This window comes from Ammospiza nelsoni, chromosome 16 (genome assembly GCF_027579445.1).
Source record: "Ammospiza nelsoni isolate bAmmNel1 chromosome 16, bAmmNel1.pri, whole genome shotgun sequence".
Lineage (NCBI taxonomy): Eukaryota > Metazoa > Chordata > Aves > Passeriformes > Passerellidae > Ammospiza > Ammospiza nelsoni.
In genome coordinates this window covers 19,040,669-19,055,486 of record NC_080648.1, presented here as the reverse complement: position 1 = coordinate 19,055,486, position 14,818 = coordinate 19,040,669, and the positions used below count along the sequence as shown (strand labels likewise).

Genomic DNA, 14,818 nt, shown 5'->3' with positions numbered 1-14,818 from the left:
AAAGAATGAGTCCCAACACGACATACTGAAGATATGCTGAAAGCTGAGGATATTAAAGCTAACATAACTGTTTCTTAAGGCATTTCCATGCCTCCAGCCTTCCAGCCTACTACTGAGTTATTAGTCAGATCTGAAGCAATTCAAAAGTTACCACAGCACCGTCACCAAATTTCCAAAGTGAGTCACTGAAAAAAACTGAGTTGAAGTGAAACAAATGAGCTGTTATTTCACTGGGAAAGAATTAATGCCAGATGAGCCAAGAGATGCTGAAAGAGGACAGTTTGGAGCTTATCTAGTGACATAAGCATGAATCTCATGACCTCTATGTGTGGAAGCTGTGAAACAAATAATGCCAGCAGTGAAATCTTGAATGTACATTCACCGCCACCCCCTCGCTCTTACTGCTGCCAGTGGTCTGAATGTGAGGGGGGTGTAATCAGTGCTCTATTAAAGCAACCAGAACATTTTATCATATCATCATTCACATAGTTTGTAACAAGAAAAACATCCCTTCAGCCCCCTCCAAACCCAAGAAATCTCCCTAGTACTTCTCAAAGACTTATTAAGAAGAAACTAGGTTATTAAAGAAACTTGTGGTGGATCCGAGGAGGTTCTCACAATCCAGGGAGCATGCTGGGTATTTCTTCAACTTGAAATATGTCAATCATAAGTTCTATTTTTTAATGGATTAGGTGACAAGCAAACAAAGGAAGATTTCAACATTATCTCATTATTTTTCTCCTCTTTGCCCATTTTGAAAAGATTAATCAACCCAATACCATCCAACACACTGCATCCTAGTAGAGCTTATGCACATGAACCACAAAGAAACTCCTACCTTGGGTTAATCTTTGCTTCTTCCATCATTTTCTTGAAATCCTCCTTGGCCTGCATTATTTTATTTTTCTTCTCCTTGCGCTCTTCCTCTGCTCGGGTTTTCACATACTGATCAAACACCTACAGAAACACCAGTCACCCACAGCAAACACACAAGTGACACACAGAAGCTCTAGGGATAAGGGAGGAAAAGTCCCACTTCTTTCCTTCGCTCGTTTCCTTTCCTCTCACCACAAAATCAACACAGAGGAGGCAGAAATCTTAGAGACACTTTGCATTTCCATATGGAATTGATCCAAGCCGCTGCACATGCAGGGTGCTGTACCTAACACACCATCTGAGACCTGGGAAGAAGTTCCTTACACATTCCAGTTAACATTTTCCTGGGTCCCATGTTTCAGACACTTCCCAAGTTCTTGAAGCTTTCCATTTCCCTACATTCACCTGAAGAAAAGCTGCTGAAGTGAGAACTTGCTGAACAATAAAAATGCACTTTAGATTTCCCCCCAAACACTTTTTAAAAAGAAAATAGCTAGATTACTTATTATGCCAATACTTTGACAAGATACTGATGACTCTCACTATTTCATTCAGGTTTCAGCAGTGCTCTGCAGACATACAGCTTCCACTGTGTCAAAATACAAGACCTTCCAACCACAGGAAACAAAGCAACTATCAACACTTTCCCTTGCTGGTTTCTTCCATTTCCAGGCAAACCCTAATCGTGATAAAAATCCCTTGCAGCACTTATTAGTCTGAAAGGTTTGCAGAAACAAAGACTGAGGATTCAGATAAACCTGTAGTAGCTGGATGGGAAGTGAATTTAACTTTTTTACCTGTTTCCTTTCTTTTGGGTTGAGCAGCAAGTAACGAGGATCAAAAACAATCTTGTGCAGCTCTTTCTCCCATGTTGAAAAGGCAGAGACCTTTAATTAAATGAAGATGAATATACAAACTATACAGAAGTTGTAGAGTTTTCCTTGAAAACACTAAGATGTGATGAAAAGAGGGAACCAAACTCATCCTGCAGTTCTCATCATTAATGGATGACAGAGGCTGTCTCAGAAAGTTTCAACATCAATTTCCTCTGCAAACTTCTAAAGAATTATACACACTACTGCTGAGTGACATTAAAAATAAAATGTATATTGAAAGAAAGCCTGGAGAAGCTGTGTTCCATAGGCAGCTGGAACCACTTCCATTTTTCAGTTACTATCCAAATTTATATTCAACTAGTTTAATTTATCAAAATTGATTGGCATCAAGTACATTTCTTTAGTTAACTAAAAGCAAAGAGTCTCCCATTTAAGGATAAGTCTGTACGGACTAGAGTGAGAGTTGCTGCTTTTCTCAGTAGAACATTTCCAAAAACATTAAGGACGTGTCCACTGTGTGTCCTATTCATCTTCAATGGCAATTTCCACTTATGTAATTACTTAATTTGGGGGAAAAACAGGAGGAGGGGGGAGGAAATTATCTGTCTTGACCCTGTCATTTCAGTTACAAAATCTTTGCTGTAATTGTAAGCTTCTTTGAAATCTGGAGTTCTGTACCAAGACAATTCATTGATCAGAGGAAGGATGAGATTGTTTCCACAGACAAAGTGCCACAGGTTTGGAATTCACCAAGAACTCAGGAGGCTCTGCATGAGCCTCCCTCTCTCCCTCTCACACACAGCTCTGATCTGAGCCTCCCTCTCTCCCTCTCACACACACACAAACACACACACACACACAGTTCTGATCTGAGCCTCCCTCTCTCCCTCCTCACAAACACACACACACACACACACACACAGAGCTCTGATCTGAGCCTCCCTCTCTCCCTCCTCACACACACATACACACACACACACACACACACAAACAGTTCTGATCTGAGCCTCCCTCTCTCCCTCCTCACACACACACACGGCTCTGATCTGAGCCTCCCTCTCCCTCCCACACACACAGGTTGCTGACCCCTCTTTCCAGCAGCATGTCCTTGAACTGTTTCATCCGAGCCTCCAGCGGGACGATGGCTCTCTCTCGAGCAGCTTTAATCTCAGCCTCCATAGCAGCCTCCTTCTCAGAATCAATGTCTTTAATATCATCTTTCCTGAAAAAAAAACAAAGTGTAAGTTGAGAAGTAAAATGTCAGCCCTAAAGGTCAGAACCTGAACCACATCAGGCCAGGGCATATCACTGATCATACCAGAAGAACAGGCTTACAATCCATAAAAGCCATTCTCAGAGGTGGACATGAATAGTTTCACACCCAGCACTCAGGAGCCAAGGTATTCCAAGTAACTTCAGCGCCATTTCCATTTCAACTTCCAAAACACATGCTATTTACTCTCTGCACAGGTTTCAGCTATCTCAGGAAAATATCAAATACCTGATCTGCTGAGCAACAGAAAGCTGATGACTCTTTTCACCAACCCTCTCCATTCCAATTATACTCTGCTGGACACAACATACATGGCTCAAGTAGCAAACTTCAGTTATTTTACCACACAGATCACTTGGTATTGAAAAAGCAAAAACTTACTTGCGCTTTTTTATTTTAATAGGCTCATCTTCATTTGCTTCCTCTGCAGCTTCATGCTCTTCTCTAACTGTAACAGATTTCAGTAAGACTTTAGGTTTTATATTGATGAAAATTTTTATACTTATGAGTGAAACCTCATGCACAAACCAAGGACAACATGTGCAGCAATTGTGTTCTGACAAAGGGAGAAGACATGTGGTTCTCAGTCACTGTCAGAGTCACACTATGGGAATCTGGGGACAGGACCAGTGGACTTTGGCCAACTTGAAATTCAAAATGACAAACACTGAGCTCTTATTTTTAGGGGAAAACAACTCAGGCTTAACAGTCTAATGAAGCACACTTGGATCTACCTGATTACCTGCACTTTGCTCTCCTCCAACTACAAAGCCAACATGCCATCCCAGGACCGTTTCCTAGAACTCAGGCCAGAGAGAAATCTCATCTCAGCTGCCTTTTGAATGCTCTCTCTCTCTCAGCAGCTATTTCCAAACTCTTTTCGAACTGATGATCTCAAAGTTAACTCATCTTCTGTGAGAGGCCGTTCGTACATTATGATTAATCTTTTCTGGTCTCTTTCTTATAAAACAAACACAATCCCTTTTTTTTAGTCAATAAAAACTGTGGGGATTTTTCAACCTGTTGGCATTTAGCAAAACAATTAAGTTTGTTAGTATCTACTTTCTCCAACAGGCTATCTTTTCTCAAAAAGGCTCCATAATCTGCATTTCACATTTATACACCTTTTCAGTAGATCTTTACATTTCTTTACAAATGTTACAAGCTTTGGAAAGCAAAGTATTAAGTTGTATTTATGCTTCCGAAGAAGGCAATAAGACTGCTCTTACTAAGTTTTTTTCCTTCGTCCATTCCCTTTTTGTGAGGAGGTTCTTGAATGATTTTGTCCACATCAGCTCTTCCGATGAGGTCGTCGGGTCGGTCCCACATGGAGAGCCGTGTGGTGGGGTTGTAGAAGAACACACGTTCATCACCAGTCCACACCACGCACCTGGGGATGGGAAGGAAGGCTTGGGTTACCCTCACCCACGGGGCCCTGCCGTGTGCACACAGCCTGCAGCGCCACGGTCACACACAGACCCAGCTCCCACTGACTGCACAACTGCCAGACATTGCTGCTGCCCAGCTCTGACCCTGAACTGCTGCTTTTCTCTGCTGCCAGATTTGAAAATGCAGTGATTGGATTTGAAACTGAGATATTAAAAATGCAGCACACTAAGAGCACGCTCTCCACACACTGTCACTTGCTCTAACTCCCCAGCAACAGCCATGCCAGTCCCACAGCAGCAGCTACTTACCACGGGGTGCCTGGAATGGGGGTGGTGGCCACTGGCTTGGCCTTCTGAGCTGCCTTCTCTTCCTCTGTCATTTCTTCCTCTTTTGGCTCCTCAAGGAAAAAACAGGTTTGAGGATCAGGCAATGACAACTGGCTAATTATTTATTACACAGTAACCAACTTGTTTTACTGAAACCATGCTGACAAGCAGCTCAAAATGACACTTCATCCATGCCTAGAACAGAAGCACTGGAATTGCAACAGCAGCTGCTATTCCAAAAATCTAAACTCCAAAACCTCTAAGCATTTAATTAACTTTTTACTTTGACAAAACCTTACTGAAATACCTTCCTAAATCTGTATGAATCCTGGAAATCTAGGAGGGCCTGGATACAGGTGTAAGGGTGCATTTTCGGACAAAGGAATTTTCATTTATTCGTAAAATTAGTTTGCTTGATAATGAGACACACAGTAGAAAAGAGTGAAAACCTGAAATAACCTCTGTAGCAGAAATCAGCAAACTGGTAACTACCTCAGAAATAAACAGGGGGCTTGGCAGCAAAACCCAGTAACCGAATTCTGTGGTTTTGCCTATTAAACTACATTGAAGTTCACAGAAATCAGGATAAAAGTTTAATTTTTATTTAAACACCCTTTAGTATCCTCAAAAACTATGCTGTTTAGCACAGCAATATGCCTCCAAAAGGAAAAGTTACTTTTGTTTACTGGAAACACTACAGCCCTTTCTAGGACACGTGCTCCAAACAGCCTAAACTTAGCAGTTACAGCACAGGGTGAACATGTGAGCTTTGTGTCAAACTGCTAAAAATAATGAAGCAAAAGAAATAGAGAAAAAAACTATGAAATATTAAGTATTTCAAACATTCAGGACAAGTTCCATTTTCTGAGTACCACAAAATCAGTCAGAGGTTAGCTTAATACACCACATCTGTGTAATAAGCTAACCTCTCTCTCATGCTCTAACTTCTTAATTGACATATTATATATGTTTCTTTTGAATGTTAATTTTTCCTTATGCAAAGACATTAACAGAAGAAAGAAAAATCTGAATCCAAAAATGGAGGCTTTCAAATCCCCTCAGGAATTTAAGAACTTGAATCACTAACCATGGCTCCTGACAACCTGCCTGGGCTAAGATGCAGCCACAGCTGAGGGATGTGAGACTTCAGACTGGCTTTTGGGTTCAAGGCCTTTTACCTCCTTTATCAGTTCTTTTATAGGTTCTTCTTTAGACTCTTCTTCTTCTGTCTCCATTGGTAAAGGCTCCTCTGAGGGTTCTTTAATTGGCTCTTTGACCTTCTCCTCCATTTTTTCTAAATAAAGGTAAGAGTCTTCTTGAGCATTATTAAGAAACAACTATAGAACCATAACAATTTTATTTTTATCGGTATAATTTTCCAAATACAATATGAACCCAAACCTTCTTTTCAATATATTCCCACCACTTTCTGTCTCTTTTGGGCTTTACAGTGTCTGCTTATGAAGTTGTAGTTATCTCCTGTGCCAAGATACTACTTGGTACTGGAAAATGAAATATCATGATACAGCTATTACACTAAAAGGCTGGCTAGAGGGTACTAACAGAAATGCTAAACCAATAATAATTCTCAACCAACAGTGAACACTGAAGACCACTTTCACATTTTAAATGTTGCGGACAAAAACATAAAAATCAATGCAGAACCACCTGGGAATTTCTAAGTACACAATTTTTTAATTTACAAAAAGTATAGAACATATAATCTTCTCTCAGCAAAATTAGTATTTGCTGTCTCAGATACTGTCATCTCGGTAAAAAGACCTACTATTTAATCTGATTCTTTAGGAAGATAGGCATTAATTGAACCAGCAGTGTAAGTGTCCTGCATTTGTCTAAATAAAGACTTCTTGTAACTAAAAATTCAGGAGACAATAAAAGGCACAACTGTTTGGATTTGCTTTCTTAAAACACTTTATGAACTGAGTAAGAGCCACAGGACATTTTCCCCTTCCTCCTTATTTACTATACAAGAGCAATTGTATCCACCCATGGATCTAACGTGCATTTACATGAACACGATGTAGAGATGTGGACACGGGAAGGTGACATTATTTTACTTCATACTCCAAATCTATTTATACTTTATCTTTATACACTTTATATTTATTTTTTAAAGATCTGAAATTCAGCACAATGATCTTCATTTTGTCCCAGTCTACAGCCCTTGGTATGACTGATTTTTCCCCTCATTTCCCCTCACTTTCTGTCTGCAACTGGAACCTTCTCCAACGTGTGCAGAGGAGGTACTCACTTTCTGCTGGCACAGGAACGTGCACTGGCCCTAGGCACAAGATTTGGGAGCAACTCTAGAACCAAACATTCTTACAGTACAGTGGGAAACACGCTGCAACTCTCAGACTGAAGACCACCTCATATGGATCCTTATAATCAGAACTCCAAAGTATTCTTAAGGGAGATCAGGGATTAGAAATACACCCGTTCACACCTTCCAACACAACCAGTGGCGGTCTGAGCCACGCTCCCAGTACAAAGCTCTAGTAAAAAACCCCAAAGTACCTTTGTCCTTCAGCTCTTGGGGTTTTTCCCACGTGGACTCCAGAGTCCTGTTGTTGTAGTAGTAGGTCTTTCCGTCGGCCGTCTTGTACTCTGTCCACTCGGAGACGGCGGCTCCGGCCAGGGAGGCGGGGGAGGCGGCGATGGCCACCTGCGGGTGGATCATGGGCACGATGGGGGGCGCCATGCCCGGCAGCACTCCTGGCAGGGAACAAGCAACAAGCAAAGGGCACAGTGAGTGCCAGGGCGCGGCCTGAGCACCAACACCTAGCGCGGCACTGACTTAACTCACAAATGTCCAACCCGTAGAAAGAAACACAAGGATTGTTTTCAAAGTTCAATTGGAAAGCAAGGCATTGTTACCAAATTTCTTTCCTGTGTTCTGCAATCAGTAATGCCCACTCCCAGGCAAATTGGATTTTAATTAATTTGTTTAATTCTGCAAAGCACAAAGTTTGTTAGCTTTTAGGCATTCATTCTATTATTTTAAAATAAGGTTCTCTATTTATTAGAAAAGTCTTTATCAGAATGCCTGCAGCAAATAATTTGGGTTAAGTGTACTCCACAGCTTAATTATGCTGCTGGTGTACAAGATACTCCTATTGCTCTTAAAAAAGGCAAGATTGGATTGAATTTGAGCCATAGAACATAGCACAGAATTCTGATAAATCTTAAATACTGGCATTAATTCATAGCCTTGGATAAAACCTGATGAGAATGAAACAGCATCAGATTGTTGGGTTTGTTTAATACTGCAAATTGATTGAAAAAAACCAACATTTTATTGAAATCCTAAAGCAAAATGGCAAGTAAATATCCAAAGATAAGAAAGCCAGAATGCTGCAGTGTCCCATTATCTCTCCACTCATCCCAACAAACTGAGGATAATGAATAGATTTGGAATGACAAGTTCTAGAACAACCAATTGGATAGGATTGGAACTTCATAAATTTGAGCCTTTAACACTGAGGAAGTCTCACTTTAAATAATGGAAATCACACATTACACACTGCCATAACGTGTTTTCAGCGAGTGAGTATTCATAAATCCACAATTTAAATATGAAAGTTCACACTCAGACACACAGACACGCACACAACATGCGAGCACAGCCAGCCACTGCACATGTGGAGCAGGAAAACAAAAATCCACACAAGAAACTAGGAACTAAGTATGGGCATGAGAGTCACAGTCATTACAGAACTCAATGGTTACAGAAAACTGTACAGAGTTTGGGTACAGAATAAGCTGATACTAACAGTTATTTGGGGAAGTTATCTCCTGACCAAATACGATATTTCATTTATACTGATTTTGAAAATAAAGTATATGTAATCATTGAAGTGGGGAAGCAAATAAAGAAATAAAAGAAACAACCACATTCACTACCATGCCAACTTACAGACAAAACGAACTAGGATGGGTTTGGAAATTACCGGTCTTGGTGGTAGCGACTGTCTTTACATACGGGCAGCTGACTATTTGCATCATTGCTACACCTGCAAAATGGATAGGAAGCATGTTGGAAAGCTGCCATGGGACGTCAGCTACCACGGGCTGCTACAGACTTCCTGCCACAATTTGGAATGCCATTTGCAGCTGGCAGAGAAGAAGCCTTCCAGCAAGAAAATGGGAATTACTTTTGCTTCAATGTTTTATGCCAGATCAAATATAAAACTAATTTTAACCTGCAGCAACAGTCTCTGCCTATGTTAAACCAGCTGCTTGGCAAGTTATTGGGATGTCATTAAAAAGAAAAAACGTATTTCAATGAAGACTCAGGGGTTTAAGTTCATCCAAGGGGGAATGCGGCTCCCCTTGTAGGGCAGCACCACAAGAAAATATCCCACTATGGGGCTGCTTGCACAGGCAGCCTCTGCTGGGACAGACCTGTGGGGAGCAGCAGCACAACAAAACGGGCTTTGAGGTTCCCAGTCTGCTGCTGCAGCTAGAGAGCAGAGTGAGGGTAGAAGGACAGGTCTGAACTAGTCAGAGCAGCAAAGCAGGGCAGGGTGGACAGCCAAGTGCAACCCAGAGGGAAAGCTGAGGGTAGGAGGGTCACTGCAGCAAGGCTGCAGGTGAAAGAGAGGGACTAAAAGAAATCAAAGCAATGAAGCTGCAGACAGAGGTACACAGAGCTGCACTAGGTCAGGGACATTTCCTTTATTTTTCATTATCAATAATGGCATGAGCTGAAAATGCTTTAAAAGCCAAAACTCGCCCTGAAAGAGGTGGCACCATGCACTAGTCAGCTCTCCAGCTGAGTAAGAAATGACACAAAAAGGCGAGCAGCTCATCCTCTTTGATCAGATCAAAATCAGTGGGAAATCAGACAAGGCTGAGGAGAATGAATTTCCAAAACCTCCATTCTGGGTGTAGAAGGCAACTGTAGAAGTGCTCTCTGGCTGGTCCAGTCTGGATGCTCAGAAACTGAAACACTTCCCTTCAAAAGTTCAAATTCATCATGTGAGGCGGGAAATGCTCCAGTGGAAAGTGAAATTAAACCCCTGTTTAAACCAAAGTAGTTTCTGGATTTGGTCATTAGAGATCTAGTATGCAGAGCATACATAAATACTGCCAATTATTTGAAAATAAATTTGTGAGAAGACAGAATTGTAATGTTTTTTAAAAATAATTTCAATGAGAGAATTGCAACTAGTTTTCTATTTAAAAGTATTGAACTGAGACATGAAAACATTGACTCAAACAGCACTGATTGAAGTGTCTGCCTAAACTGCAAGGGTGGTCATGTTATATACTTGACAATGGACCTGAAAATTCGTTTTGTTAAGGAAGTTACAGCATGTCTCCAACATGAGTCAGTACAAATAACACTATCTGGGGATTGCTGGAGTTAGGGATGCTGCAGCACAGATTAGACTGAGCAAACACCCAAGCTGTTTCTGCTGCCAAGGTCATTCCCAAACATAAAACTGACTTAAAACATAGGAATTGAGAGAAAGCAGACTTACTTTTTAAGATCTGAGATATCACTAACAAACTCTTCCATTTCTCCTTCTTACTACAGTTTAATACAGAGATTAACTTTGAAATCACCTGACATTGGTATTGTTCAGCTCTGTCCCTGTGACTTCAAATCCTCTGGCTGGTATCATACCTGGTGTTGAAAACCCCAAACATCTACAGCCTGACCTTCATATGACCTTCTGACTTCACCTGATACTGTTTTGAATAATTTGGCTTCTCTTCTGTTTCTTGTTATTGTAAAATATTTTACAGTTTTCCTTTTCTTTAACAGTGCTTAGAAACCATCCCAACCAACTCAAGCCAAAATTAGCTGAAAGAAGCTGACAGATTTCATTCTGTAACTAAGCAAACTGATAAATCAGACCCATTACTGGAAGCAGCACTTTGCTGCCAGGAGTCCTTCCTACATGCTATGGGTTCCACCTGCAGCCCAGCTCACAGGAAAAACTGGTCAGAGCAAAGACCTCTTACCAGGGAAGCACTGAAAAAAATAACTTTCAAAAATGAGTTTCAGGAGATTGATGTTCCTACTCTGTCTTTGCTCCTGTACTGCACTACTCCCAAAACTTTTTTGAGTGAGAGCTCACAATAAAGCCCATTGTGGGCACACACTCAGGATCTCCATTTCCACTGGCACATTTCTACACTGTCCTGACCATCCCATTTTACCCCACAGGTCACACCTGCATAGACCATATCCCTCACAGTGTGTAAGGGCCCTTTATTCCATGCTGGTCCCTTGCTGGCAAGGTTAGAAATGGCAGTTGAGAGTATTCAGCTGACCATCTTTGAGGCTTAACTGTTTTTATTATTCCTGCAAACCTCATCAATAAAGAGACTTCTTTCTCCTACCCTTGACTCATTTGTTGTTCAGCCTGGAATATCACATTCAGAATAGTGTTTGTTTCCTGGTTTAATCCAAAGAGTACTACACTGCAATTTCTTTTTCAGGCCAATACAGATTAAAGTAGCTTTACCCAGTTATTTTAGAAGACTATTCTAAAAGCAGAGGCAGCTAAAAGCTGGTGCTCTCTTCTAGTCAGCACTTTAACTGCTTTCAGGCTTTTTTTCTCTCATCAAAGGAGTGAAGGGCTACTTTTCTGAAGGGTTACTTTTCATCCATGCAATTCAGTGGGGAGGTGAAGGCCTCCCTCCACATCCACTGGGTGGCTGCATTAGGACAGCAGCAAAGTCACCTCACTCAGCTTGTACAGAGGCAGAAATATGGAGATGCTGCTCAGAGCTGCTTCTTTTGTCTTTTTAAATCTGAAACCAACTTCGATCTAATACAACTGCACTCTCCTACCTCCCTCTGCAACACACAATCATCAGTTCCTGGTGTATGCTTAGTGCCACTGTGCACTGAAACACATCAATTTTTTTATCAGAACAGGAACTCAGTGGTACCCATGAAATCAAAGGTGGTGTGTAAGTGCTAAGTGTCATTAGTGATCTCTGGGAGGCCTCTGCAACAACTACAGGCTGCGAGTCCAACATTTTGTCAGCCTAAAATTCCTTCCTTAGGTATTTAAGTACTTCATAAAAATTTAAGAAACTATGATATATCCAGAAGAAGTGTGCTGCCATCTAAGATTCCTTCTCTACGTTCTTTAAACCTAAAGCCTGTGAATAACAGCACACCGGCACCCTAAATGCCTCATTATGGTCCTCAGGTCACACCTCAACACTCAGCATCCTACCCAATGGCTGCAGCCTAAGAGAACTAGGAACACCTGATATCACTGGGGTCCTGATTTCCATGGCAATTCTTCCTGCTCGTCCATGTCCTAGTGAATATTTATGCACAAGACTTCAGGTCTAAATCAAGTAAGTAGAAAAAAATTAAAGCAATATTGCAATTAGTAAAATATAGTGCTCAAAAAGATATGTTCTTTGTTAATTAAAAAGTCTGTCTGCTAACCCTGAATTCTTTCAGAGATACTCTGAGGAGAGGATCCAGGCAAGTTCTGTACACAGTGGACACATGAGTGCAAACAACTGACAACATGGACATGTAGCAGACAAGACAATTACAGTTTGCCAATTTACCTGGAAGTGGAATAGGCATGCCAGGAAGGGGGACACGAAATGGAGGTACCATTACTGGTGGAAAAGCAGGAATTGCTGCAGTTGGTTGAGGTACTGCATGAGGAACTGCAGGAGGCAATGTCTGTGGGACTGGCTGGGGTACAGTCTGCACAGGTGTAGCAGAAGGAGCAGAGGTTGAAACACTGACTGATGGTGTGGCAACTGAAACACCCGAACTCGGGGTCTGGTCTTGTGTGGTAGGTGCTGATAAAAAAACACAAAGAACACCTTGTATCTTAGACACTGCAATATACTGCTGCAAACATACTGGCGCTCTGTTTCCCGGTACACAGCAGCTATGCTCAGATATAACCAGCAGGAAGACACTCCTGGACAAAAAATACTTTGCCTTCTCTGGAGCATTAAATATTCACAAAGAAAGTCAATTTCCAATTTCAATTTGTCCCATTCTTTGCACTTAACATGTCTCTACAGCAGAAGCAGGGCTGTATTAAAGGACAAACACGGGCAGAAATGAGGTTCTATTCTGTTCACAGAAACAGAACATTGCAGTAAGTTTCCAATGGCAACAGGCTGTCCTTGTGTTACACGAACACAGGTTCTGCTTTTAACAGCAGCAGCATGTGCATGACAGCAGTCTGCCTTAAACTATGCTGGGCTGCACCCCCAGAGCAGGAAAATAGCAATAAAAATGTGTAAATAAGTAAAGAAAAGGAAAATACTTTTCTTCAAGAGCTGCAAGAACTTTCTTAGTCTTCAATGCCTCCCAGCTGGAAAACACACAACTGGCATTCAGTTCTATAATCCTTGCAGCATGACTGGTTTAAATTTCAAATTGTTTTAATTGGGAGCAAACAGTCTCAGAGCACAGGCCAACAGGAACTTGAGACAAGTCTGCTTAAACCTGTAAACTCACTCTGTAAGACTTAGTGCAGAGGTGAAGGGAAAAAGAAAAAAAAATAAAGAAACCACACCAATTTACAGCCATATTCCAATGGGCACATTGTGCATTTTCTATTACTACCAGAAACATTCCAAGCAATATACCAGCATTAGCATATTTAAATAATGATTTTTGATCTTTTGATAAGCGTTTCAGAAAGGGTGAAAGTTCTCAGCAGTGCCTAACATTTAGGGAAACAGAGCAGACAGTCAGTATGTGATTTGTAAGACCTAGGTCAAATCAGTACAAGGCAGGAATGAAGCTCAGCCAGAAGTCCCAGGGGTTTTTTTACAGGTCAAGTCTAAGAGTTATAAAATTATTTTAAATTATAAAATTTCATCACCTAGGCACAGACACCAACAGTAACAGTTCTTGGAAGCAAAGACAAAGTTTAGCAGATAGAACAGGTAGAAGTGGAACAGTGTCAGCATTCAACATCAGGAAATTCAGCTTCAGAGAAGATGCATAAAGTGCTGCCCCCAAAGCACGGCTAGCTCTCCCCAGCCTGCCACTGGGTCAGGAGCTGACACTGACCTCCCACCTGGCTTGTTACTCAGCACAACAATTAGAGCAGACCATAGTTCAACACAGTGAATTAACATCATTCTGAGTGACCCTTCAAATTAAACAGAAGCCCTAAAATGCCTTGAGCAATACAAGTTCTCTGCTGCTCTAGTGACGTGTCCTTCCTCCAGCCTTAATGAAAGCAGAATTGAAGGGTTACCTAAATCCGACTCCCTTTTACACACGGATTCTGAAGTTCGGGTTAAATGGTGAGTTCAGCTGACTTGTCTCGCCTGTTACAGCAAAAAGATGAATTCCAGAGGATGCAACTCTACCCCACAGCAGGAGCTGGAACAGTTCACCTCCTGCACACTCTCTGGCCTGGCTCAGTGCACACCTCTGAGCCAGTGCAGCTACAACACCCAATGTCCAGTGCCAGATTCCTGCTCAGCACCAATGCCGTCTGTCTGTAGCCCTGCATGCAAGACAGGACACTCTCTGAGCTGCTCCTTGTCCTGCTCACCTGGCTCTGGGCACGGGGACTGACCTCGCTCACAGCAAACAGACCCTCAGTACTTAACACACACCTCTATGCCACACTGAGGCACCTGGGCAGCACACACCTGCCACAGGGCAGCGCAAACCACGCTGGTGTGTGCACAGCCATGCATTTACGTGCATGCTGCATCATTCAGTCCCCTTTCCTTACTTGGAAAACCCCTACAAGCAAAGGCTCAGACCATGGAAGCAGCAATAATCTCCAGACTATCATTCAAAGGCCACAAATGAACAAAAATGCCTCCAAGGACTTTCTTTTTCCTCTTTGTGGAACTCTAGAAAATAGGAACTGAGAAGGCTTAGGCAGAGGAGTAATGCTAATAAAACTAATACAACAAAGAAACTCTATTCTGTAATCAACCAATGCTCACAGAGCAGCAGCTCTGAAACCCAGCCTACAGGAACAGATGCCATGGAGGAAACGAGGAAATTGCTGCAACTAAACTCCTACCTCAGATCAACATTTCTTGTGAAACACTTTTAAAAACAATTAAGCTCTATCTGTAGTCAAAAGGAAACAGATGTGTAATAGCTCTGAGAT

General features: G+C 41.7%; 1 protein-coding gene across 4 annotated transcripts in view; it reads right to left on the bottom strand.

Moving 5' to 3' along the window:
• The window catches only part of TCERG1 (transcription elongation regulator 1), a 28,747-nt gene that overhangs the window by 9,822 nt on the left and 4,107 nt on the right, over window positions 1-14,818 (bottom strand). The window contains exons 5-14 of one of the 4 annotated variants that reach the window (XM_059483658.1): window positions 12,273-12,515; window positions 8,672-8,734; window positions 7,239-7,436; window positions 5,879-5,994; window positions 4,683-4,771; window positions 4,215-4,375; window positions 3,367-3,433; window positions 2,799-2,934; window positions 1,674-1,763; window positions 839-957 (exon numbers count right to left, since the gene is read on the bottom strand). In XM_059483658.1, coding sequence (XP_059339641.1) covers window positions 839-957; window positions 1,674-1,763; window positions 2,799-2,934; window positions 3,367-3,433; window positions 4,215-4,375; window positions 4,683-4,771; window positions 5,879-5,994; window positions 7,239-7,436; window positions 8,672-8,734; window positions 12,273-12,515 — 1,282 coding nt within the window. The remainder of the gene's footprint in view (window positions 1-838; window positions 958-1,673; window positions 1,764-2,798; window positions 2,935-3,366; window positions 3,434-4,214; window positions 4,376-4,682; window positions 4,772-5,878; window positions 5,995-7,238; window positions 7,437-8,671; window positions 8,735-12,272; window positions 12,516-14,818) is intronic. The other 3 variants (XM_059483659.1, XM_059483660.1, XM_059483661.1) reach the window with 3 other exon arrangements.